Raw genomic sequence first — 27,079 nt, 5'->3', positions numbered from 1 at the left:
CTCCTGATCGTGCTTACTCTCTAAAACAAATCTTAAAAAAAAAAAAAAGATTTCCTAATATCAACCCCTGGGATTGGGCGGACTTGCAGGACACACCGTGGAACCTGGGGCGGGAGGAGCAGAGAGGAACGCGTGCTTCCTGCTGGCAGTCTGGCTCCCAGAAGGAAAGAGAGGAAGGGACAAGCCTCATCAGAGTGACCAGTGACTCCTCCTGTCCTGGGGGAGATGGTGGTGAGGGAGGCAGAGAGGCCAGGGTACTCTGCTGGGCGACCCTGTGTGTGGGGTGAAACATTCGGACCAGCTTTCTCTGTCAGGTTTGCAGAAATTCAACCTTCCTAAATTCTAGAGATTTGGAAGTAGTAATTCACATCACAAAAACAGAGAGAGGTGGCTTAGGTGTCCTCGCCACGTTGAAGAGCCCATAATGGGGGCCTGTTACCTGCAGAAGATAATCCAGACTAACCTCCCTGGTATCTGAAAACCCGTCGTGATCTGTCCCCCTCCCGCCTGTGAACCTGCCGTCCCCTGGGATGCTCAAGTGCAGGCCCGAGGTCAGAGCGATGCCTTCGTTGTCCTCTACTCTTATTACCGAGTTCCTGCTGGATTATTCTTTCTACTTCCCCCATGTCTGTGCAGAATGCATTTGCCCGTTAAATCCCAGCCCCGGCCCGCGTCGGGGCGGAAGCCCTGCCCCGGGCACACGGCGACTTCCCGCGTCTCTGCGCTCCCGCGTGCAGCCCCCGGGCTCGCCAGGTGCCAGGTGCGTTTCACCAGCCAACTGCTGGCCGTGCCGCGGGGACAGGACGCGGCCTGTGCTGCTGCTGCGCACCCTCAGCTGCTAGTTTCCTGCACACACGAAGAGCACCCAGTGGATATGCAAGTTGGTTGAATAAATGTCTCAAAAGCACGTGCCTCGCCCCCTTGTCGCCGCATTCGAGGAAGTTCCGCATCAGTTATGCCGGGAGGTAAAATACCAAGGCACAGGCCAGAAGTTAGGTCTTGTCTCATGACCCTGATGTGAAATCCAGGAATCTCAGGGTTTTGGAACTGAGAGGCTAGATCATCTGGTTCAATGCCATCATTTCACAGCTGAGCACACTAACTCTCATGATGTGAAAAGAAATATTCAGAGACTGTGAGCTTAATATTTGCAAAGGGAAGAGAGGATATGAAATAGGTGATTTTTTTTTCAGTGCCTTAACATTAGATTATCCACAGAAGGCTTATGTGGTGGCTTTGTATTTACATTAGGGAGTCCTCTAAGTGTTCCAAAGTGCTTTTCTATTATCTTGTAGAGCCTCACCTTATGTGCTCACTAAAATCTGTGGAGGAAGGCACTTTTCTCAGAGGCTTTCACCACATCTCCTCATTGGCCTCCTTCACCGACACCTGCAAACTTGCTATGCTGGATTACATTGCAGGTCAAGGGCACCGTACTTGCTTTATAGCTAGAGCAGTTGAGGTGCCGTAAGATTGCTTGGCTTGCCCAAGGTCACCAGATTCCAAGGATTAAAATGCAAGTGTTTTACATTCCCACTGCGGTCCATTTTCTATTTCCCCATGCTGCCTTTTGCTTCCTTAAATTATTATCTGTAGACTTTGAGAATTCCAGCTTAGAAAGGAAGTGCATTTTTGATTCCCTTATTAGCTAAGAGAAAGAACAGCCAACACAAATACTTAACCACCCAGACTAGACAGTTTGGAGAAAGGACAGGCCTGGTGGGTGCTGAGAGAGGACACTACCATTTGCCAGCATGAAATGGAAAGCAGGAGTGGGTATAGGAAGAGGACAGGTCAACTAGCCAGCTCTCAATGCCTGCTGGGTCCTAGGTAGATTTTCCCAATACAGATTCAATATTTGCTTTATGTCATAGAGACCCCAAGACATCAGCAATGGTATTTAACAGTTGTATAAAAATGTCAAACAAAATAAGCACAAGGTTTTGTTTTTTTTCTACTACTGTTTCTTTCTATGAAATTTTTAATATTTTAGATTTTTTATTAAAAAATCAAACTTTAGTGTTGGCTCTTATTAACAGAAAAATGAACAGATAAGTGTGTGTGTGTGTATGTATATTTTAAAGAGTTTTCAAACACTGAGTCTTGTCATAGTAATGAGCCACAAATTCGGTTTGGTTGGTTGCAATTAGCACTTAAAAGACAATAAAATAGAAAATATCAGAGTGCATTGTACTTAGTAATGGTAAATACTATATGTTATTGTAAAATACTGTTCTTATGATGATAGGTCCTGGTTAAGAAAATTTTGAAAAATGCTGTTCTCACGCTTGGGAGGATTATGGGCTAGGAGATTGGTCTCGACAGTGTATTTAGCCTTATGGGCTGCAAGTGTTAGATGGTTTTCTTTTGGTATAAAACATTCATTATTAATTCATTCACTCAACAAATATATTTTGAACACCCAGTATATGCGAGGTGCCTTTCTAAATGCTGGCAGGAGGTCGCTGTAGCAATTTACTTACAAAGCAACTCATCTTATTTTCAGAGAAAACACTGTATCAGTTTGCATAAGGTTTAGCTGTAGATAACAGAAAACTCCCTTTAATAATCCCTTTTTTATTCCATACACCAGTTCTGTTCACACCTTACTGGCTGGCCAAGACAGGCACAGACCCAGATGCAAAGGAAGGAGGGAACTAGAGTTTTTCAGCTATGGATTTAAAGTTGCTTCCTAAGGAAGAAGAAAGGGAGATTGAATATTGGGGGCGAGGGACAATTAGAAGTGCCTGCCACAAACCTCACAGTTTCTTATGTGTTAACAAAATTCAGTTTCTGTGGACACTGAGCTAGAGCTTTGTTATTATTCTGCAGAAAAAGCACAGGCTGGGCAGTTGTAGGGCTTCACCTGTCATTGAATGTGCCCTGCTGGGGATGGAGGGGCAGGGGGGGTACGCAGGATCGGAGAGATGGAGTTGGGAGGAGCCAGAAGTTAGGAGACTAAACCGCATTTGTTGTCTTAGCATGCACACGGGTGCGCACACAGTGAGATTTTAGGGTCTGAGGCAGGGGAAGATCCTGTAAGGCCTCCTCCTCTCCATGGAGGCTCTCTGTGGTCCATGTCACTTCTCTGCCACTGTAGGAGAGGAGAGTTAGAGTTATAAATGAAGCTTGCGTTCACTTTTGATTTGAAATGGGAAATCAGATTTCTTTCTTTCTTCCTTTTGAATTTCAACAAGCGCACAAGGGAGATAATGCTATACTGGAGGATTCTGTTCTTAAGCATCAGAATTAGGGAAAGATAGGAAGGGCCCACCCTCCCGACAACAATGCAGAGAACCACAGAAAGTAGCTTGTGCAAAGCCCCGCCTTATCTAAGGCAGCCAGGAGGTATTTGTCTTGGAAACAGTCGTGGGGAGGGGAAGGAGGGTCTGGTCTGTAGATTGGTGTGAATCTTGTATTCTTTCCCTGCATCATCCTAGGAGAACATTAAACATTTATCAGCAACAAATGCCCTGCAAGTGTTTCAAGTTCTCATAAGAAAACCAAAAAGTAAGGAAAACAGAAAGGAAATTTACAGTCTGCTTGTTTTACCTTCTTGGCCTACTTTCCTTTGGCATCACGCTAACATTTTCCTGCTCTCCCCCACCACCCCTTTCTTATGTGTGACTCGCGTTTCAGGTGAGGTAGAGCCAGAATCGCTCGGGCGGGTGTGCCCCTGTGTGCCTCACCCTGTGATTATCCAGTGCCAGGTGATGAGCAGGTTGGGGATAACAGAGAAGAAGGACCAGAAAGACTAGAATTATTGAATTCATTTGGGCAGATGCCTGTGTGTTTTCTCAATCTTCCATTGTGTCGAAGACTTTCCATCTCATGGCAAATGAGCCAGGAGTGAAATCTGTCTTTTGTCATCAGGGCTTGCCTTTGTTAAAAGTATTTGGTGTCTAGGGAAATTGGCCCATGTATAACACTCTGGTCCAAATAATACCTTTAACCCAGCAGGCAGATTGAATGAGGAGGGAGGCGGCCGGCCTTCTCATAATTGTTCTCAAATACTTCATTCTAAAGAAGCTGCTGGTTGAGACTCTGGCCCAAACTATTCCTGCTCTGCTGTTGGGTTTTAAAGTCAGTCTCATTAGAATTCAGTAGTACTGTCTGATTAATCAGGGAGAGAAATTAGGGGGAAAACCGAGGAAGCATTTCTTTTTTCCCCAATGGATCACTTTTTGAGGTTGCTGTAATTCAAGAGCATGGCATGAATTGGGCTCTGTAGTTTCAATGAAATGTTATTTGCTATAAAAGGAAAATATCCTCTTCTTTTCGTGCATTGTCAAATTAATCTGAACCACCTGGCTAATGAAGGCATCCCCAACGTGGGCTATAAAAACCGTGTGCTTTTATTAGTACCAAGGCTGCTGATTTCCATCTCGACACATTTATTGATTATCCTCCGAGTCCCTGCCTGTGTACCAGGTGCTTTGAGAATTCACCTTGTAGGTCAGACACGGTCGTTTCTGCAGTAAGTGTGCAATCCTAAAGGATGGGAGAGTGTATCAAGAAAACCGAGAAAGGAAATGGACTTAGCCTGGGAGAGAAGGAAGGCGGGGGTTTAAAACAAGGATCCCCGAACAGGAAGGACAGCTGAGTTTGGAGAGAGAGCTTTTTCTTATCACTCCCGCTCCCAGGCCCCCTCTTAACGTGAGCACAGGTGCTTAAATGACAGGGGGTGGAATCTTCCTTTACAGTGAGGAATGCTTTCTGGTCGAAAGAGCTGAGCTGTGCTGCAAAAGGAGGCAGTGTCCTCCCTGCCCGAGTTTAGAAGAGGGGAGAGGGGTTCTCTGTGTTTTGGCTGCCCAGTGGCCGAGCCCCTTCTTCTCTGAGCCTGCTTCTCCAGCCTTCTGGTGACTGCCTAAAGGACCGCAGGGTCCTTTCCTTCAGGAGGTGTCATTTTGCTTGGGCACAGTCCTCATGAGGTTGTGTGGACTCCAAGTGCTGAAGCAAGAGGCTGAGAATACATTACACAGTGGGTGCTCGGAGACTGACCGACGATGACGATGATGTGTTCGTGCAAAATTCCATATTGCAGCCATGAAGAATCTTTCTGAAGCAACCAGTGAAGAGCCAAGGGAAGGATTGAGCGATCTTGGGGATACCCTTCAGATCTTTGCTTCTGAGCTGAAACATCCCAGAGTTCTTCTGCTAATTCTGACTTCAGAACCAAACTCTGAAATAGTCAAAATACCTTTACGTGCTATTTGGAGTATTTCAGTAACTAAAATCTATCGGAAGAAGTTCAAATATAATGGATCATAGGCTGAATTACAGTTATAATGGTAGTCGTAGGCTACAGTAAGTTAATTGTAGCTGATAAGTTATAAGTAAGTTACAATGGTTGTAGGTTTATGGTAGGTAAGTTATAATGTAGTAGTAGGATACAGATTATGCACACACAGCACAGGAAGGAGGCTTTAGAAATAATTTGCTGACTGCCCCTTGGAGAGGTTTATGATTATGATAGGCAAGAGGAAGTGTATTATATTTAATGAATGAATTAATATTTGATTGTTATATTTACTGTATTTATAGATACACCAAAAAAAAGAGTAAAGGGGAGACACTGGTTTTATTTTTAACATTTTTCCTTAAGGTGTGTTGCTGATGTCCTCATAGCCAGCATTTTAATTTCTTCCTTCTTCAGGTATTTTAGGAAAAAGTAGCCAAACTTACTGACTTTGGATGTCACCTCCACTGACTTCCCTGGCCTGCCTCTGGCAGAGTCAGTGACAGGTGTGGCTTAGGGGTGGAGGAGCAGAAGGGAGGCATGAGGGACCAGGAGGGAGGGAGCCTAACTTCTCAACTGCAGACTCTTTATAGACTTGGAATCACCAAACGTCTTCTGTCCTGAATTTTTGGCTGAAGCCGTGGGACTGCTCACTGAGAAGCAGGCTGTCTGTCTCCCCTTCCGTACTTGAATGTTCTTTGCACTCTGTGTCCTGGGAGGGAGGAAGATGGCTGTGGAGCACCCCCTCCCCCACCCCCAGCTGCTGCCCCTGGCTGCCCTCGGGTGGACCTGCCCCCTGCCCGGCCACTAGCTTGTGTGGCAGCAGCAGGCAGGGCCTTAGCCTGTGTTCCCTGTGGAGGCTCCTTCATGCCTGTCCCAGAGGACCCGGCCTCAGTGTTCCTTTCCTTCCTGCTGTTCTCACTGGGAGGGGTTTGGTCCGGGTCTGTTTCCTCAGCCTCCACTTAGGGCCGCTGGGTCTGAGGGCTCATAGGTGACCTGGGGGAGACCCTGCTCAGCTACTTTTCTCTAGTATGTGGAAGGAAACGCCAAGGAAAGGTGGCTTCTGACTTGGAGAGGATGCAACAGTCACCTGACCCCACTGCCTGCCACCTGCCCAAGCGACAGAAGGTAGGACCCATCTGTTTGTTCCAATGTGACTGGATCACAAAAAAACAATTAGCAGGTGGGAAATTTGTTTTTCAGGACACACACATAAACCTGCCATTACAGGGAGGACTCTGGTGCTAATTTAGATGCAAATGGAATTGCCCAACTAGAGCTGATTACAGAAAGGTCAGAATGTCTATATGCTCAATTTCACTCCTACGCTACGCATTAAGTTAATGTGCTGCCTCGATTGTGGGCATGATGACTGGACTTGGTTGTGGCCTTCATTTTTGAGAGTTTTGAATTACAGCAGCAGAATGTGACACATGGCATCAACTCCTCCCTTCCTGCTGATCCCCCCCCCCCTTTTAAAGGAAAACAAACTCTATTCTGTCTATTTCTGAGAAGTTTGAGATTTAATAAAAAAAATACCTGGCTGGAGCTCTTACGCTAAGATAGAAAGGAGATTGACCATAAATTCAGCTGCTGTCCCATTCAGAGAATTGATCTCACCTGTATATGCACATCTTGCAGACCCGGAGCACGCTGGGCTGTAGCCTGGAGTGCAGGACCAGTGACTGGAACCAGGGGGTGTGAGAGGATGGCCGAAAGGTTTGTGGGTTTGTCTGGTTATTGCAGTGTACCGTAGTGCTCTCCAGATGTTCTGACTGTAAGACATGGCCAGAAATTTACCTTATGCGTTTGAGCGTGTGCATCTGTATTTTTTACTGATTAGATAACAAGGCACATGCCTATGGAATGTATCTCATTACATATAGTTTGAAAAAAAACAAAACAAAACAGGCACACACAAGTTTTACAAAACAGTACCTACTACATGCTGCGTGCCCTGATATCATCTGTTTGACCCTGGTCTAAACCACAAGTGAACCAGTAAATTGGTTTCACTGTCCACCTTTTGGCGTCAGACTCTAGTCTGAAAACACAAGCACTCGGCACGGAGGGGGACCCAGGTGAGGGCTGGTGGAGGGTGGAGGAGGTGGGTGAAAAAAGGGCTTGATTTCAAAGGTTCGACTAAACTGGTCTTGATAAAAGTAAAATTAAGTCCCCGAGTCAGGGCTCCGGTTCCTTCTAAAATGGGGGCTGAAAAATCACACACACAGACACGGGATGTCTCAGCTCATACATCGTATGGATTCTGGTTGTGTTTATCTTGTCAAGGATAATTATTTGCTTGTGGGAAAGGGTTTTCCTTGGGTTATTGCTGTCATTGTGGTCTGCCTTTAGTGAAAATTCACATTCCTAGGCTTTAGCATCCTTCAATTTTTCTTGTGTGTTATATGGTAGTAAAGTAGAACCTCATTTACTACTTCTATTGGTATTTCTTCCTTTTTTAAAAAAATTTTTTATTTATTTATGATAGTCACAGAGAGAGAGAGAGAGAGGCAGAGACATAGGCAGAGGGAGAAGCAGGCTCCATGCACCAGGAGCCCGACGTGGGATTCGATCCCGGGTCTCCAGGATCGCGCCCTGGGCCAAAGGCAGGCACTAAACCACTGTGCCACCCAGGGTTCCCCTGGTATTTCTTCCTAAATTGGTAGCTACCTGCAGTTCCTTACAGAACCAGAGAAATGGACAGCGACAGTCATCTGGAAGGCAGAAGGTCTTACGTACGTCCACGACTGATTGTCCTTCATAGCCTGACCAGGAAGAGGATGCTACTGTCCTGTTTGGCTAAGCCTTCCTTTTTGGGGCATGAATGGCAGCTTCGGTTTTGCATTCCACGCGGCAGAGCTGCTTTTCCCCCTGGTGGTTCAGCGTTAGCTTTCAAGTGATCACATTTAGGCTCTGGTCTCATCCTCGTTAAGGAGGTTGTCTATTTGGGGGATTAGAGGAAGATTCTGAAAAATAAGATAATGGGGCAGGAAAAGATTTTCTGGGATAAAAGTCTGCTGAGGGCTCTTTGAATATGGAGGAGGGAAGAGACAGAAAGGGAAGGGAACCAGATCTTCTTGCCTTGGATCTTAGCTTGAGGTGAGTGTGACCTCAATTTATAAAGAGGTTGCAACTCGATGCTTAATAGAATTGGGTTTTGGGTATTCATACCACGTTATGTAAATGCTGCCCCTCCAAGTATTTTCTTAAATCCTCTTAGCTTATAAATGACAGGCTTTGATTGCTAATAATAATAATAATAATAATAATATCTTTCATTTATGCAGCATGAGAGTAGTAAACAATAGATGCTTAATGCCCTGCTTTCATGTCCGCCCCCAAAGACTGAGATTTCTATTCTTAAGGGTTTATGGCTGTGCTTTTGAGCTTATTAAGGTCATGTGTAACTTAAGGGGGGAAAAGCTGATGGTGCATTGTTGGTGCAAAGGCAGCTCCTGGAATTCTGCAGGACATGTCAGCTCAGCAGTGCTCAGTAAATAAGGTTGAAAATGCAGTATTGCAGAGACTCCATGCATGCATGGCCCATTTGAAATGACTAGTGCTTCTTTTTTTCTAGCGATCAAGATTGTTAGGGAATTAGACTTTGCACCCATGATTTTGGATTAAGTTTCTTTTGCTAAAGGACCTTGAGGTTGCAGTGGCAGAACAGGTGTGAGCTAATGGAGCTTGTGTGTTTGGTGGTGTTGTGAATCATTTCCCCCTTAGGCTGTAGTTGGTGACATCAGTTATTTTATAGGTTTTTATAAAAAATGTCCCCAGTCTCTGGGGCCCTCAGAACAGAGGGCCAGAGAAGAGAGAAGAATTAAAGATTAAGCTCAACTCTGGCAAATGTAAATCACTGGGACCTTGGGGGCTGTCATTTATTCAGGAAACGTTACATTCAGTACCTCCTGTGTGCCAAACTCTGCGCATTGCACCAGAGTAATAAAAAAGCCATAGCATGTGTCCCAGGACGGCCGTAAGAGTGCCAAGAAAGTGGGTCTGGAGAAGAGCAGGAAACACAAGGGTAGGAGCAGTGGGTTTCAGGAGCAGGGGCAGCCTGTGAGGGGCACTCTTCTTTGGGAAATATATTACCAAGTGGTTGAGGCTTACCTCTTTCCTTTGTGATATTTGGGCCACAGAGAGCCCTTTAAAGTCGGTCGGATGCCACAGTGTGTGTCGAATGCTTTGAGGGCGCGCAGCGTGGGTGCTAAGCAGGAGGGGGAGGATGCTTGTACTCTGATGCGTGCCATGCTCAGGTCACTCAGTGAGTTGTCAACAGATCCTGAGAGGGTCCATTCACATGTACTGGATAGGCCTGCCCTGCTTAGAATAAAGAAAATAGACAAAACTGATTTGGTCAGGTCTTACTCACCTGGACTCCTCCCTCTACCTGGAACATACCTAGGAATCAAGAAAGTTTATAAATATAATTTAAGCCTTTATATACAGATGTACCCACATGGGGCCTATCTATACTGACACGGCAGATCGGGAGCTCAGAATTTCCGAACTGATTTGTAGATTCTGAAGGCAGACAATAACGAGGAGGAGAGGAGTATAATATAAAAGGAATGACCAGTAACAGTGTGATAAAGTGACAGCTAACGCTTTGGAAGGAGGGAAGAAGGAAGTGAAAAACTGGGAAAGAAGATGTCATCCCTCAAAAAACATCGCCATCTGTTTCATTTAGCATCAAGTACATTACACTCATGGCAGGGGAGATTTCCAAGATTTTTAGGGGATAGAGTTGGAATCTGAGATATGGAACTGTTTACCTAGTGATTCTCATACATCTCAGTTTGGGCATTTCTATTCTACAGACAGTAGGGAAATTGATGATCCCCGTTCATCAAGAGGTGTTATAGTTTGCTTTTAGGAGGACAGATGTATACGAGTTCTCAAAATATTCTTTATCAAAATGTTTAAAATTTGGATGCTTTAAGTACCAAATACTTGGCACTTTGAAGAACTTGACTCTTGAGAGTTTTCTCTTCCCTGAAAGACTATGCACATTCCCCTGCATAGAAGAATCACATCACGTAGACGATACTAATTTAATTTGTATTATTAAAAGAAAAGTCAGTTACTTTATAAGTGGTAAACTCTTATAGCACTTTATAAATATCACTTTATATTATTCAGTTATAAAAATTTGACTTGCAACTTTCCAGAAATATATCTAAACATCTGCAGTACTTTGTACTTCTTTATTTGCCACTTATGATGTTATTATTTTGCTTATTAGACTATATATATAAACCCATCTTCCTGGACAGAAAATATGTTCTCATGTTTCTAGCTTCTTGTACATAGCGGGTCCAATAAATATTTATTGGATGACTAATAATGAAACAGTTATACTGGGCTTTCTAATTAATCCTTTACCGACCATGTAGATACTTTCCATTATCTCTTTTTTCCCCTTTGTGGTTACACACTAAAATCTTTATGGTATTTGAACTGCATTTGATGATTAGAGTTGTCAGAACACTTGAATTGCTTTTTTTATGTCTTTGCTTTTCCCTTACTGAATTAAAGGGCGGAAGCAGCATGAGGTATTGTGGAATGTGAATAGGTTATAGGCTTCAGATGAAGCTCTGAAGCGTGTTCTTGTGGTTGGCATGTCCTTGCCTTGATGGGGTCACTGTGGTGAGGCCAGGGGCCTTTGGGGAAGCATGTATCACAGCATCGAAAGGATGCTCACCTGTTCTCACTCTGTCGTTGGTCCCAGGTGACTGTGGAGGAGGTTATGACCACAACTGCGTATCTGGACCTTTTTCTGCGTAGTATCTCCGAGCCAGCGCTACTTGAGATCTTCCTCCGTTTTATCCTCTTGCATCAGCACGAGAATGTCCACATCCTAGATACTCTCACGAGCCGAATCAACACCCCATTTCGGGTAAGGAGAGCTCCAGAGGAAGGGACTTTATAACTCAGAACAAATTTCAGGAGAGTTTGTTTTGGGAATAAATGATGAATATTCTTTTTTCTATCCCCACGCCCTTTGTCTTGTAGCTATTATTATTATGACACCATTCTGAATTCCATTGAACAGGTTTTAAGTCCATCCTGCCTAGAAGACAGACTAGCACTTCTTCACTGGTGCAAAAAAATACTTAAGTGGTCTGATGGAATGATTAAAGCTTATTCCCCAAAGGGCACACTGGTCTTACAATACACCTTGGGTTATCTTGCCTGTTTGGCTGTTTATCTTTCCTTTTTGGATATTAGATATTGAAAGAATTCTTTTTTTTTTTTAAGATTTTATTTATTCATGAGACACACACACAGAGGCAGAGACACAGGCAGAGGGAGAAGCAGGCTCCATGCAGGGAGCCCGACGTGGGACTCGATCCCAGGTCTCCAGGATCACACCCTGTACTGAAGGCAGCAATAAACTACTGAGCCACCAGGGCTGCCCAGAATTTTTGTTTTTGATTGAACTTTTTAGAAAAGTGTATTGTCACATCCTCAGCTCTCCTGGAAATGGAACCAAGGAAAATGTTTGCCCCAAAGCCAAGAGACACACCAAAAGGATGTGTCTTAGGGGCTAAGGGCCCTAGAGGGGGGCTGGCCAGGGTATATGTGATTTACTGTTAGCCCTGTCTTGTGTCATGTTTGAAAATAACTTGGGAAAATAAGTGCCAAGCAGATTGTGTGTGTGTGTGTGTGTGTGTGTGTGTGTGTGTGTGTGAATTGGAGAGTTCTAGGGGCACATTTATGTGGATCTTTAAAAGTTGGAAATAAGAGCATAGGCATTTTGTAGGAGGGTAATTCTGCGTAATGGCATAATTCTAGGCATAGGCTTTCAATCAAATCCTGTAGGAGAACTAAAAACCTTAATACACATTCTCTCTGGCAGCAGCATGTTTTTATCAAAGCTGCTAAAAAAAGAGGCCATTTTATTTTGTAATTCTGATTTATTTTCCATCTGTGGGGAGTAGAGCTATCCTTCCAATATCTGAAATAGAATGTATGTTTATTGCTTCCCAGCTCTGTGTGGTGTCCCTGGCATTATTTAGAACTCTCATTGGTTTACATTGTGAAGATGTGATGTTACAACTAGTTCTAAGGTAAGTTGCCATCTTTTGTTCTCTTTAAAGGAAAACTCAATCTATACTATTGCTATTCTATTTCTCTTTGGGTAATATGAACTTAGGGGCCATGCTTCCAAGGAAAAAAATTATCAACAATATCAGTCCAATTTCTGTATTATTTCCCAAGGTTGATTTTAGTTTCACTATTTTTTAGGGGGCTAAATACATTGTACTATAAATATGCTCCTGGAAATAATAGGTTGTTTGGAAATTTACAGATTCTGAAAGCTCCTCTGGTCTGTGGCGGAATGTCCTTCTCCTGATGTACATTTTTAGGGGCTTGTGGTATTGGAAACAACTTTCCCAAATACGAAATGCTATTGATACAGAACTCCTACGACTCTTGCTTTCCTAATGGTACACCTACAGCGTGCACTTGCTGACCTCCAAGTATGTTTCAATTAAACTCAGTAAATATTTAATGAGTACTTCCTGGGTACAATTCAGAAGAGAGTAGGGCACGGGGTAGACAGATTGAGAAGGACTTACAAACAAGGTAGAAAAGGTAGGACTTTCAGGAGCACGGGGGAGAAAGGCTTCGGCAAGTGGCTGGTGTTTGAAGACAGGTGTCAGGAATCAAAGTGGACCACTGTTAGGATGACAGTAATTTGGCCGTTTGGCAGGGGGCTCAGGAACGCTGAATCTTGCCCGGGTCCAGCTCTGCCTCTTCTTCTGGGATCCCCCAGGGAAGCATCTGCTTTTGTAAAGGAAGAGAGGGAGGGTTGGCTAGGGCTTGTGCTCCTACATTCCCTTCTGGTGGTGTGGAAGCAAAGAGGAAAAGCCAACCCGGGTTGCCTGGCACACGCTCCCCTCCACTCTTTCCTTTGCTCTGACTTGTCCTTTGACCTCTCCTTGGGAATAAGGGCAGAGAAGCCAAGGGCTGGGGGAAGGGGAAGAGCCTTGGACTGGTCACCACTGGGGTTTTGATACGATGTGAGTAGAATTACTGAGGAGATGGCATTCCAAGTGAATGACAGCATTTCCAGCGTGGTAGCTGAGGAAAAGTAGGGGGGTGGCGAAGCAAGGGTGGGAGCAGGAGCACGGGCCTCATCCAGGGACATGTTAGAAACGTGCTCTCTTGGTCTCCTACCAGATGTGGCGACTCTGACTCTGGGGGTGGGAGGTGCCCAGCGAGCTGTGTTTTGCCGAGCTCTCCAGGGGACTCTGATGCCTGGCTAATTTTGAGAGTGACTGGTTTAAGGAAGGGTACAGTACAGAGAGGGCACCCTGCGAATGGAGTGACTAAAAAAAAGCCGGGCTGGGAAAGGTGGTGGTGGTAGTGGTGGCGTCGTGGCGGAGGCCTTGGGGAGTTACCGTTGTATGGGAGGGCGTCACCTGTTACTTCTCTTAGTTTAAGAAGAGGTTTTGGGCTCTCCAAGGGTTCATGTTAGGTCATTAGTAACTGATCTTCAGGCAAAGGACTAATCTAGTCATGAAGAGATGGCCTCGGTAGTCTGGCCAGAACATTTTAGGTGGAACATCCCATCGTCAAAGGATTGCTCTAGCGTCCTGTCAAGTCTCCGCTGACGTGACAGATGCTTTAGGGAGGCCTGAACATCATCCGTCATGGAGACTTGATAAAGCCTTTTTTATTGCCAAAACCAGACTTTGCCTCCAACAAGGGTAAAACCTGATTATATTTAAACGTTAAATTCTTAAACACCGCTGCTTTGGTGCCGCTGTCTTTTCCAGCGAACCTGGAAGCCTGGCCCTGCTTGGGGGGTGCAGGGCCGCGCCCCTCTGAGCACCATGCCCGATGTAGGCCTGCAGCTGGCAGCTGGTGCCCTTCACGCGGGGAGCGAACACTCATCACCTTTCGTCTGCTCCTAGAGCGGCGCTCATTCAGCTCCAAGCCGTCCGCAGAAGCGTGCTAGCTTCTTTTGAGGCCCGGGCGTGGACCACGTGAAGGGGAAGACGTCCGCTCATGGTTGAGACATTCCTGTGTCTGAGTCGGGGCTACTCATTGCCAGGGTGATTAGGGACTAGTCATCTCCTGGCAGGGCGCCCAAAGGGTACGTAATCACATCACAGCTTCTGTGTAGGGTCACGGAAGCCCCATCCCACGTAACCACCTGCTCGTAGGCTCTCTCAGCCCGAGTGCCTTCCTTGTGCCTTTGGTGAGGATGATGGTGATGCTCTCGTGATGCTGGTGGCCCCTTATTTAATACTTTATTTCTAATTCCACCTCACTGCCTGGGGGAGTCCAGGAGAGGAGCAAGGGAGGGGACGTACGTACATGGAAGTCAGATATGAGGTGGACTTGCAGGAAGCCTCTGCTTCCTGGTCTCTCTCCTCTGAAGTGCAGGGTCTTCTCCCCCTCACATTTTAAATGATTTTTTTTTAAATGATTTTTAATTGTTGAACATGCAGATAATATAAAATTCAGCATCGTAACCGTATAGTCCAGTAGTATTAAATACATTCACACTGTGGTGCAGCCAGTGCACCATCCCAGGGTGCTCCCGGGACACGAGCACCCTGTACCCAGCACCCACCCACTCACCATGGCTTCTCCCTCCTCCGGCCCCTGAAAGCCACTTTTCTGCTTTCTGTCTCTACACCTTTCGCTACTCTAGGTACCTCATTTAAGTGGGGTCAGACCCTGTTTGTGCCTGAATGATTTCTCTTAGCGTAGCATCTTCACATTGTTGCCTGTATCAGAATTTGCTTGCTTTTTTTTTTTTTTTTTAAGATTTTATTTACTTATTAGAAACAGAGAGAGACAGAGAGGCAGAGACACAGGAAGAGGGAGAAGCAGGCTCCATGCAGGAAGCCTGACGTGGGACTTGATCCGGGTCTCCAGGATCATGCCCCTGGGCTGAAGGCCGTTCTAAACCACTAAGCCACCGGGGCTGCCCAGAATTTACTTGTTTTTTTTTTTTTTTTTAAGGTTTTTTTTTATTTACTCACGAGAGACAGAGAGAGAGGCAGAGACACAGGCCCCATGCAGGGAGCCTGACGTGGGACTAGATCCCGGGTCTCCAGGATCATGCCCCTGGCCGAAGGTGGTGCTAAATCGCTGAGCCACCTGGGCTGCCCAATTTACTTTCTTTTTAAGGCTGAATCACTTCCATTGTTTACACACTTTTTTTTTTTAAAGATTTCATTTTTTCCTTCCTTTCTTTTCTTTCTTTCCTTTCTTTTCTTTCCTTCTTCTTTCTTTCATTCGAGATACACAGAGGCAGAGACACAGGCAGAGGGAAAAGCAGACTCCTCGTAGGGAACCTGATATGGGACTTGATCCTCGGACCCAGGATCATGCCCTGAGCTGTAGGCAGACACGCTCAACTGCTGAGCAACCCAGGCATCCCTACACCACGTTTTGTTTGTCCATTTATCTGTTGATGGATCTTTTGGGTTGCTTCTGCTTCGTAGCTGCTGTAAACATAAGAGTATAGATACCTGTCTTCATCACCCCACTTTCAGTTCTTTTGGGTGATTTACCCAGAAGTGGGATTGCTAAATCATATGGTAAGTCTATTTTACATGTTTTCTGTTTTCCATGATAGATGCACCATTTTATGTGCCCACAGTAGGGCACAAGGACTCCAGTTTCTCCATATCTTTGCCAACCAACACTTCTTACTTTCTGCTAAAGAAATGGTATTTTAATAATCATAGAAAAATGACAGGCAGATTTAAATAACTGACCAGAGCTCTTAGAAGTAAAAACTATTTCAATGAAGAATCAATGGTTTGGGTAAATAGCATGTAAGACATAGATTAAAAGAGAATTAATGAACTAGGAGATAGATTGAAGAAGTTACTAAATTTGCAGCAAAAAGAGATAAAGAGATTAAAAATATGAAAAGGCAATGACGATGGTGGTTAATATGATAAAGTGTAGCATATCCCATTGGAGCAAGAGTGAACTGCTGGCTCAACTTGACCTATTGTGGTTTTCGAGTTTCTGTCTCATAATAAGGTGTTTGGGAGAATCAGTTGTGGTGGTTATCTGTGAAAAATGTTTTAAACACTGTAAAGTACTATACAAATTTAAGGGAAGAGGATTTCCTGGAAAATACATTTTAAACTAATGAAAACATTGTCTTTCCTGATTTAGAATCTGTACACAAGCAAGGACAGTGAAAAATCCTTGTTCTTCTAGTCATTTAAACTTTATCTGAAGGGACATGAAAAAACCAGGCTTGTGATCTATCCTTTCTGTTGTTGCCACCGTGGTGGTTCGAATGTGCATGATAAACCTGTAGCTCTAGAGGCAGCAGAGCAGTCAGGATTCTGTGAGTCCGTTTAATGAAGTTATTTGTTAGGTGATAAATCATCACTGTATGTCAATTTTTGTTGCAATCCAAATACTCTTAAATATTGATATTTCAAAGTGATAAACCATTTGTAACTGATAATGTTTCTTTCAGTTAACAGAATATCAGGAAATGTAAGTTGAAATAAGGAACCCAAAAAGAGAGGCTGTTTTAGTCGGTGAAAGCCAAGGAGAGCCTCTCTGCCTCCACGGATGTGAGGTACGACCGGCCAAAGGCAGGCAGGAGATGCCGAGAAGTGGGAAAGTGACAGATCACCCCCATGTTTTTGGCACTTGCCGGTTTAGGCAAAAAAAAAAAAATTTTTTTAAGATTTATTTTATTTTTTGTCGGGGGGAGGGGCAGAAGGAGAGAGAATCTCAGGCAGACTTTGTGCTGCGTGCTGAGTCTGACACGGGGCTCTCTCTCACAACCATGAGATCATGACCTGAGCTGAAATCAAGAGTCGGATGCTTAGCTGACTGCACCACACAAGCTTCTTGAAGCAAAATTTAAATTGCTTTATACCTTGAGTGCCATTTCTGAATATTGTGGTTAGGGCATTTTTTTTTTCCCCTAGAAGTCCTGGTCCATTTGCAGATTTTTGAATTGCATTGCATGTTGTGTTCAGATAGAGGATGTTTTGCTCCAAGAGAAGCTACGCATCTACTTCAGGAACATTTCCACCTTTATGGGAGTTAGTAGTCTGGAGGAGTGTGCAAAAGGAAAAAAGAAAAAAAAAAGAAAAAAAGAAAAACCAAAAGGCAGGCCAGCCTAGGTTAAGATGAATAGGAGAAATACGGTCAGAATATCTTTGAAAAACAATCTTTTGAAATTTATTGATGTTGCTCTGTAGAATTTTGCCTGTTGGTGCATTCCTGAGGTTCTCACCATCTCCTATAAGTACCTCTCTTACTTCATTGTACTTACCTCACTGCTTTGTTTCCCTTGTGTTGCCTGTCAGCGTAGCAGTAGGCAATATGTGTGCTTCCCTATTGATTACCTGTCATTGAACAATTTCAGAAGTGATGATGATTTACTTCGATGAGTGACATCCAGGAAAATAGACAGTAGGCCCAGGGCTACTGAGGGTTGGTTGGGGAGGTAATGGCAGAAGGGAGGACAGTGCACAATATCATTGTTTCCTGCTGTATCGTAGGATGGCTTTGAGTAATCTGGATCTCTAAAAGTAGACATTGATTTGTTTCTGATTGTTTTTACTGCTTCCCGAATTTAAATAAAACCCTCAAACAGAGTAAGTGTAGTATAAACTAATAGATGGTTTGATGACAAACACCTCTACTAAATTCCTGAGTGGTTTTTCTGCAATCGACAGCCACTTCATTTTGATATTTGACATTAGGGCAGCTTCTGACGTTCATTCTGTTCCTAATCTTTCCCTGTAAATGTTGGGAAGACAGAAGGTCAATGCATGGTTTTCTCCCTCTTCCCTCTGGGATAATCCTTCTTTACCGAGGCACACTAGAAGTACTGCTGTGAATATAAGGTGGCGGGGGTGGGGGGAGATTATCTGTCTGAACCGACTCCCCATTTTCAATTTGATAGAACCTCTTCTTTAACCTATAGGGAAACTCTGTTTATTTGTTACTCAGAAGAAGATCCTTAGTTTCTTCTGAAAACATGTGTTGGCAAAGTGGCAGATTCCCTCTAACTCTTTATTCTAGTCTGATTTCAAGCTGCTCACTGGTGGTATTTGATAAATAGCTTTATTAGGTTTGATCCAGTGTTCCATTTTAAAAAATACTTCAAACAGGGCAGCGTGGGTGGCTCAGCGGTTTAGCGCCGCCTTCAGCCTGATGTGTGATCCTGGGGTCTCGGGATCGAGTCCCACGGGCTCCCTGCAGGGGGCCTGCTTCTCCCTCTGCCTCTGTCTCTGCCTCTCTCTCTCTCTCTCTCTCTCTCTGTGTGTGTGTGTCTCTCATGAATAAATAAATAAAATATTAAAAAAAAATACTTCAAACAAAGAGGAGACACCCATGTATATCAACTTAAATCCTGGAACGTGCTTGGTTTGAGCTGTAGGTCGCCGAGTTCCTGCGGTCTGCAAAAGCACGGAAGCAGTTTATTTTTCAAATAATGATCGGAGTAAGGAGACAGTGAATCGTGCGTAACCTGAGTCTCCCTGGGCCCCGCCAGCCTGTGGGAGCAGGGCAGTTCATGTCAACCACCACCCAGTAATTTCTCCTGACCCCTACCCCACAGCTGAGAGCTTGGTCTTCAGGAGGGGTCCTACCGCGCAGTCACGAACCATCTGTTACCCCCTCCGGCAGGCCCCCGGGGTTGGCACTGGCTCCCTCTGCCCCAACTGTGCCCTCAGGGCGGGAGCTGTGCTGTGTGCAGACAGGCTGGAGCCTCTCTCCTCTGCATCGTTCCCTGTCACCAAAGCCTGTCACCAAAGCGTCTCTGCTCGCAGAGACCCTTGTAGGGGGAGCTCCTTCATCTTCTACCTACAGCTTCTGTTTCTTCTCTACTAGCGTTCGGATGGAAGACCCCAAGGCTGGGCCAGGGATGACCTCAGACCTGCCCCCCCTTCCCATACTGTCCTCTCCTCTCCTCTCTCTCTTTTTTTGTTTTGTTTTTTTTATGACCTTTGCTTTCCAGGCACCCCAGCTTCTGAAAGTAGAGGCCATTGCATCAGATGAGCGGGGTCTATTGCCTCTTGGCCGGAGCAGGTTCAGGCCTCAGGTGTGTGTGGACCGTGTGCCTGTGGGTGGGGGGAGGGGAGAGGAGGCCCTGACGGTCCTTGAAGAATGCCATGATGATGATGATGATTATTATTATTTTTAAGATTTTATTTATTTATTCATAGAGACACAGAGAGATAGAGAGAGGCAGAGACCCAGGCAGAGGGAGAAGCAGGCTCCATGCAGGGAGCCTGACGCGGGACTCGATCCATGGTCTCCAGGATCACACCCTGGGCTGTAGGCGACGCTAAACCACTGGGCCACCAGGGCTGCCCTATTTTTTTTCTTTTTTTTTTTTTTTTTTGAGAATGGAAGGGGGTGAGCGGCGAGTTTGTCATTTCATACCTTGAAAGTTATTGAGACCTTTAGGGTAAAGCACCCCAAAAAGAATTCAGTCTTTTTTTCTGCCTTGACTCAGGCTCTGGCGGTCGGGCAGCCATTTGTGTCTATGTAGGTTTTCCTTGTGTGGAGCAACAGGGGACGTGCAGCAGTTGTTTCCAAGCCTCCAGACATGCCCTGAAAGTGGTACCTTTATCTTTCTCACCGAATCCTTCGTCATAGCTGGTTTCATCTGCACTGCCTCTTTCTCAGGAGCTAAAAACAAACAAAAACGTTCTGGTTTATTGTGGTGGTTCGTAGAAGGGCTCTGGGTCTTCTGGAATTGGCTTCTGCACACACGTGACACTTGGCCCTGGTGCGACACCTCCATCCCCTTTGTTCCATCTGTGTTTAAAGAAACCGTATAGCCTTGCTCCCTGTTAAGAAAGTAAGCCGTTAAACCAACGTTTTTCTACCCATGAAGCCCACTGACGTGCCCCGGCAGTGTCAGGGACGATTGCCCACATTTTCTTGTCTCTAGGTTCAGAGCGATCCTGAGATATTTTTGATCACCAACTAAAAGTGGTTTGTGTGAAATGGGGCCCAGTGCTCCTTGGTGAGTCCTTGGCCACTGTGATATTGTGATTCATAAAATAAACACATATTTGGTCTTCGTCCTGTGTCTGGCACAGAGCTCCTGAAACCCTTGGCATTTCCTAAGTGGTGAGAGGAACGAAGGTGTTTGGTATGTTAATGAGGCAACTCTAGGACCCAAATCCAAGGATGGAAGCTGGTTGCCAGGAGACACAACCCTGCGATTGGAGGGTTAGAGCTCAGTCCCACTCCCCTGACCTCCAGGGAGGGGAGAGAGGCTGGAGGTTAAATCAGTCACCAGGGGCCAGTGACTTAATCAACCATGTCTCTGTAGTGAAGCCTCTATAAAAATCGAAAAGGGTTGGGTTCAGAAGCCTTCCGGGTTGTTGAACACGTGGAGCTGTGGGGAGAATGGCACACGTGGAGGAAGCACGGAAGCTCGGGGCCCTCCCCGAAGCCGCACCCTTCCCTGCGCATCCCCTCCGACCCTTCCTGAGTTCTATCCTTTTATAATAAATAAAAGGTTTATTTATCCCATAAATAAAAGGTTTCTCTGAGGTCCCTGAGCCACTGCAGCCTATTAATTGATAGCCAGGGAGGTGGTTGGATCCTCCGATTTGCAGCAGGTAGAAGTACAGGTGATAACTGGGGCTTGCGCTTGTCCTCTGAAGCGTGCGCACGTGGGGGACGGTCCCGTGGCGCTGAACCCTTAACCTGTGGGGCCACCCGGTATCTCCAGGTAAATAGAGTCAGCACCGAGGTTGCACTGGGGGGCCCCCTGCCGGTGTCTGGAGCGCTGTCCCCCCACTGTCCCTGACCCCGCCTCGGCAGTGGCGGCCGGGGCGCCTGTAGCCACCACGTGCCCCCCCCCCCCCTCCCCCCCGGGCAGCTGTGAGGCCGGGAGGTCGGCGCCGGGGGCAGGTCTCTACGGCCCCCCCAGGCCCCAGGCGCGGCGTCTCTGGGCGCCTAGACCGAAGGTGCTCCCGGGGGGCCTGCTGTGGAGCACGGCCTGCGCAGGAGGCAGACGCCGGGGTAACGGTGGCCCTGGTGGCACTGCCTCGGCAGGGGCCGGAGTGTGACGCTGAAGCAGGGCTTTGTGGGATGACGAGGCCGTGAGGCGGGGAGCGGGGAACAAGCCCCGGGAGGCAGAGGCAGGGAGGAGGCGCCGAAGAGGGCCCCTGAGCCCCTGACGGGTGTTAGGGTGAAGGGTGAAGGCCCCCCGCGTCCTTCCAGGTACCTGATCCCTTGCAACCACATGATGCTGAGCCAGCGGTGGGCCGTGAAGGAGAGGGACTGCTACTCCGTGTCCGCGGCCAAGCTGCTGGCCCTGACCCCCGTCTGCTGCTCCAGCGGGATCACCCTGACGCTCGGCAGCCAGGAGAGGGATTACATCCTCTGGTCAAAGTGCACGCACGGCAGTCCAGGTAAAGGGGCTCGCTGGCGGGTCACCGGCGGGCGCAGGGAGGGCAGAGGCCGTTCCTCCTGCGGCTCCGGGTCTCCTCGGGCAGACAGGGACTGACGTCGGGCATCCCATTTCTCTTAGGGGTGGCGGGTGGCGGGGTGGCGGTCGTCTCCTGCTTCGTCAGGAGTTTCGGACACTTTGTGACCCGTGCAGTAAAATGCCCACCAGTCACCCGGCTGTGTGCCAGGACCCTTGTTTTTAAGTAGGCTTTCTCGGAGTACCTATGTGAAAACGCGCACCAGTGTGTCTTTTTTTTTTTTTTAAGATTTTATTTATTTATTCATGAGATACAGGGAGAGAAAGAGAGAGAGAGAGAAGCAGGCTGCATGCAGGGAGCCCGATGTGGGACTGGATCCCGGGTCTCCAGGATCATGCTCTGGGCCGAAGGCGGTGCTAAACCACTGAGCCACCCGGGCTGCCCCCCAGCGTGTCTTTTTAAGCAAAATGGGGGTGGGGGTGTGCAGGTGGTTATAGCAAAGACAGGATTGGCCCTTACTTTAATTTCTGAAATGACTCCTCTGTGGATGCTTGCCTGCCGATAATATATCATGGTGAAACTTGAAATTTGTGGTAGGGTAGCAGGATCTGATTCATTTGATTGGCCTACTGAGGATTTTTTTAAAAATAAATATTCTGGGTTTTTTTTTTTTTTAATAGGTGTCAGAGTGCTTGTGCCGTTTGCCAGCTACCGTTGATCCTACACAAGTAGAATGTAAATGGTCCCCTATATCAGCCGTGGCCCTCTGGCAGGCAGCTGAACAGGGGGCGTTTGTTCATCTTTGGTGGTCAGAAGGCTGTTTCACCCCAGGGAGCTTCTGGTTGACCTGTGACCACTAGGAAAGAGTCTAGCCCTGGGACTGACCCTGGGATTTCCTATGCAGATTCTGATAGCTCTTCCCAAACGATGTCATTCTGTCTACCCAGGTACCATCCTGTTAGATCAAGTATATTTCGTCTAAGAGCTGGGCTTCTTGACTAAGAAAATATCAGGGCGTCTGATGTAATTGCTAGAAATTAAGGTTGTTGTGTTGATTCTTTAACTAAAGATATGGTGTATCATGGAAATTAATAATTTATGTGGCAGGAGAACATGTATTTTAAAAATACTTTCCTATTAGGTAAACCACTCTGGCTATGTTCTGTTTTCCTACCAAGAGTGATTTTTTTAGGACCTCTTTGAAAATTGATGTCTTTTTTATTTACTGAGAAAGTTGTTCCAGGAATGTTTCTGTGGCTGACCTTGCTGCAGAATTCAAAATTTAAGTTGAATAAATGATTGCCCAGTGCCCGCAATGTGCCACGTTCTTTCCCCGTTACTACATGTAATCCTCTGAAGAAAGTAGTATTTCCGTTTTACAGGTGAGGAAATGTCCTCAGAGGAATTGACTTGTTCAGGGTTACACAGCTCTGGTAAAGATCCTCTGATCCCAAATTCCACATTCTTTCCACTCTTCTGCTCTAGGGCCACTAGGAAAGAGCATGGCCCTGGGACTGACCCTGGGGTTTCCAGTCCGTATTCTTCTATCTCCCCACAAACAACGTTATCCTGTCTACCTGGGTACCATAGGGGTTGCCTTACAGGGGACAGGTGCCCTAGTGGAGGGACGGTTGCATAGGCAGGTGATGCAATCTCCAGTTCTGGCCTGGCCTGGTAGAAATTGAGATGAGGAAGAGACAAAGAGGCTTGCAAAGGTGTGGCACTGAATGAAGTAAGAAGAGGTTGACAGCAGATAGCCTGTGCTCGGGTTGTGGCTCTGCCATTGACCAATTGGGTAATCTTTTGTCTCTGAGCCTCAATTTCTTTGTCTGTAAGCCAAGAAGATGCTATCTGCCATTTAGGGCTGCTGGGAGGAGTAATTAGATCGTGTTGATTAAACACCTGCCGTAGAAGATCTCTGTTTAAGAAATGGTGGCGTTCTAGGGCTCCTCTGTCTATGGTTCCATTCCTTCTATGAGGGTAGAGTTTCTGTTCTTAGCATCCCCCCCCCCCGCTTTTTTAAAGATTATTTATTTATTTAGAGAGAGCATGAGTAGGTCAGGGGGAAAGGCAGAGGGAGATCAAGAGACAGAGACCCTCAAGCAGATCCTGGGAACTGGGAGCAGGACTTGAGTTGAAATCTAGTCTGACCACTAGTCAGTCTAACCCACTGAGCTACCCAGGCACCCCCTAGAGTTCCTTCTTAAAATCTAACCTTTTTTTTTTTTTAAATACTATTATTCAGAGAACATTGAATCAGAAATGATTACAACCAAAGTAGCTGGGGAGACAAAAATCTTAGCACCCCAGTGTGTCACATCCGTGTCCACCACATTTGTCCCTCCCTCACCCCTTGTAAGGGTTAGAAAGGGGCTTGTTCTGACTCATTTCTGCTTCCAGTGGCAGGGACCACGGAGCAGCCCCTGCCCGAGGCGTTCTCCCCGTCGGCCTGCATCGTGGAGTATGGCAAAGCCCTGGACATCAGCTACCTGCAGTACCTGTGGGAGGCCCACACCAACATCCTCCGCTGCATGAGGGACTGCCGAGTCTGGTCTGCCCTGTATGACGGAGACTCCCCCGACCCTGAGATATTTCTCCAGAGTCTGACAGAGGACAGTGCTGTCCACTCGGCCTGTCCTGTGCTCGGGTTCCCGCAGCAGCTCCCCAGGAAGACAGGCCCTGCGCTGGCTTCAAGAAAGGAGAAGAGCCAGACAGAGCTGGAGTGGGATGACAGCTATGACACGGGCATCTCCTCGGGGGCAGACGTGGGCTCCCCGGGGCCTTACGATGATCTGGAGAATTCGGGCCCACCCGCACCGGTTGATCCCCCCAAACACATCCAAGAGATGAAGAAGAATGCCATCCTGCTCTTTAAAGGGTCCTACATTGAAGAGTCTGACTTTCAGGATGACGTGATGGTGTACAGGCTGTGTGCTGAGAAGGACTCGGAGGACGCCAGGACCTCCCAGGACGGAAGCGCAGGGCCCTCCGCCCCTGCCGAGATTCGGGGCCCCCCCCTGAGCAACGGCCCCCTGCCTGGCAGCCCTCAGTCAGAAACCGACTCAGAGGAGGAACAGGATAGGGGCAGCTCGGGCCTGTTTGAAAATGTGGCCGAGGAACCCCACCAAGAAGATGAGCTGGAAGTAGCCCTAGGATCAAGCTGTGAGCTAGCACCTTCCCTCTCTGAGGAAGAACATAAGTCAGACCTGGCAGTCGGTAACCCGGGGGGTGAGGATTTCATCGCCCAGTATGACCAGATCATCAAAGAGCTGGATTCTGGCACCGAGGGCTTCATAGAACAGAGCTTCCCCTCAGCCGATGTCTTGCATCTTCCAGAAGAGCAAGGAGGAAAGGAAGAAGAGAGTGAAGGAGAAAAGGAGGCAGAGCCGGGGAGGAAGGCCCCCGAAGAGGAGGAGGACGACTTCGATTCGTTTATAGCAGAAACCCCGACCGCGGACACCGTGCCATCCCCGTTTGGGGCGAGAGATGAGACTGCCTTTGCCAGGCACCATCCCGTGAGGACTCAGAGCACCCCGTTCACAGGTGATGGTCTTGAACTGCTTTCTGATTTCTGCTCTTGAAAGTATGTGCAGGAGAGTGAGGTAGGTGGAGGTAAGGAGCATTGCCAGTGTGCTAGCAGACGGGCAAAAGTGTTTTTGTAAAGAGCAGAGAGGAGTGGTTTCATTTTTCATTTTATCTTGTCATTCTAGCAGTCTTTTTTTTTTTCCAGCCAATCAGAGGATACATTTCACAGCTGACTACTTCCTTTGCTACATGTGTGATAAAGTAATAGGGCTGATGAAACCACACCAAAAAATCCAGTCTCATTATTTAATAGCCTCATTTCCTTTAGTCTAATTACTTTTTCTCCATAGCATGTGTTTTTAAGTGTATTGAAAAAAATGATGGTTTCCCCCATGAGAACATATGGTCTGCGAGGGCACTGGCGTTGGATTGTTCTCTGCTCTTCCCCAGCAGCGGAACGGTGAATGGAGCGCTAGGTGGGTGCTCAGAATGGCCGATGCATCGATGTAACCGTGTAGGCACACACAGAAGAGGCCCCTGGCGTTAGTTACGCCTTTGCTTGGGAGCTTGGTTCAGATAATCACAGAATCTTTATCTGCATAGAAGTAGAATAGACCCACATAAACCTGTAACTCTGCCAGAGAGTGGGTGTGCCCCAGGGATACACCCCTAAGCAGGTAGAAATCCCGTAAGAGCCAAAGGGGGAGGATGGGATATTACATAAGTGGATGGAGTTGAGGAATTATGGTAGAAAATATCAATGAATATTGGCCAGTAAAATTGGAATCTGTCAGTTGTGGTAGAGGAAACTGGCACAGGGTGCTGGTCAAAGTCAGGGGAGTCTGGGCTGGGACCCCTGAACTGTGTTCAGGCAGCAAGGGGAGGGCCCGTTAGAAGCTGGCTTCACAGAGGGTCCTTGAGTCAGGCCGGGGGGGGGGGCATCCTGGCTCTAGCACGTCCAGCTGTGAGGTCCTCCACTGTCGCTTGCCTCTGTGAGGACCGAGCGAAATACTGGGCATGGGGTGTGTGTGTGTATGTGTGTGTGTGCGCGCGCTGTTACTATGGGCAGCCCCCCACCGCCCCACTCCCGTAGCCTCAGCTGAGCCTTGCCCTTCTCTGGCAGATAGGGCACAGTGTGGGGAGTCTAGGCCACGCTCCACCTGCTTGGGGTCACCCGAAATAGAAGAAACCACATTATCTCCTGGTCCAGCCCAGTTGGCTTAATGTGATTTCAAGTAGCTCTTCCACCCTCCTCCAGGATTTATTCAGCTATTTACTGATGCCTGACAATTTATTTAAAGAGGGAGAAAGCTTTTAATTCCACAATTAAAAGGCTTGAGGTTCTAGTTGAGGTAACATTTCAGTGTGAATGGGTTTTAATTAAAATTCAATCACTCAATCATAAGTAAGGATTAGATAATCTCAAATTTTCCCAGGTGATAAGGGGAGGGGAGGGGAGGGAGCACGAGGGCCCCGGCTGCCTTGCAGGAGGGCCAGAGAGCTCAGTGCAGGGAAAGCACCAGTATCCTGGCATGCACCGCACCCCCGTTTGGCCCGGGGCCTGCCCCGTTGACCCTGACCAGCTGGAAATCCCAACTTTGCAGGGTTCTCCTGGATGGGAGGCCACCCAGGGCTGATGCGGTGGCTCTTTAGAATGCCAGCTTTCTTGTAAAGGAGCCTCATCCCTGGGAAATATGTAGATTGAGGAAACAAAGTATAGCTTAGGGCAAGAAGTAAATGCCAATACAGCACCTTATTTAATAATATCAGTATTTTGCATAAGATACACCTGAGAACCAACAAAATGTAACGTTGAGCTTTTTGATACATATAGATAATTTTAACTAAAACCTTGCTTTTTTCCCTTCCTTTGAAATTTGTACCCGGCTTCAGGAAG

General features: G+C 46.8%; 1 protein-coding gene across 4 annotated transcripts in view; it reads left to right on the top strand.

The window, feature by feature from the left end:
- FHIP1A (FHF complex subunit HOOK interacting protein 1A) overlaps nt 1–27,079 on the top strand; it is a 225,368-nt gene that overhangs the window by 186,907 nt on the left and 11,382 nt on the right. For all 4 annotated transcript variants that reach the window (XM_041739076.1, XM_041739073.1, XM_041739074.1 and 1 more), the window contains 4 exons: nt 10,977–11,144; nt 12,239–12,318; nt 21,452–21,642; nt 24,058–25,200. In XM_041739076.1, coding sequence (XP_041595010.1) covers nt 10,977–11,144; nt 12,239–12,318; nt 21,452–21,642; nt 24,058–25,200 — 1,582 coding nt within the window. The remainder of the gene's footprint in view (nt 1–10,976; nt 11,145–12,238; nt 12,319–21,451; nt 21,643–24,057; nt 25,201–27,079) is intronic.

Source organism: Vulpes lagopus, chromosome 23 (assembly GCF_018345385.1).
Source record: "Vulpes lagopus strain Blue_001 chromosome 23, ASM1834538v1, whole genome shotgun sequence".
Taxonomy (NCBI): Eukaryota; Metazoa; Chordata; class Mammalia; order Carnivora; family Canidae; genus Vulpes; species Vulpes lagopus.
This window is presented reverse-complemented; position numbering and strand designations above follow the sequence as displayed.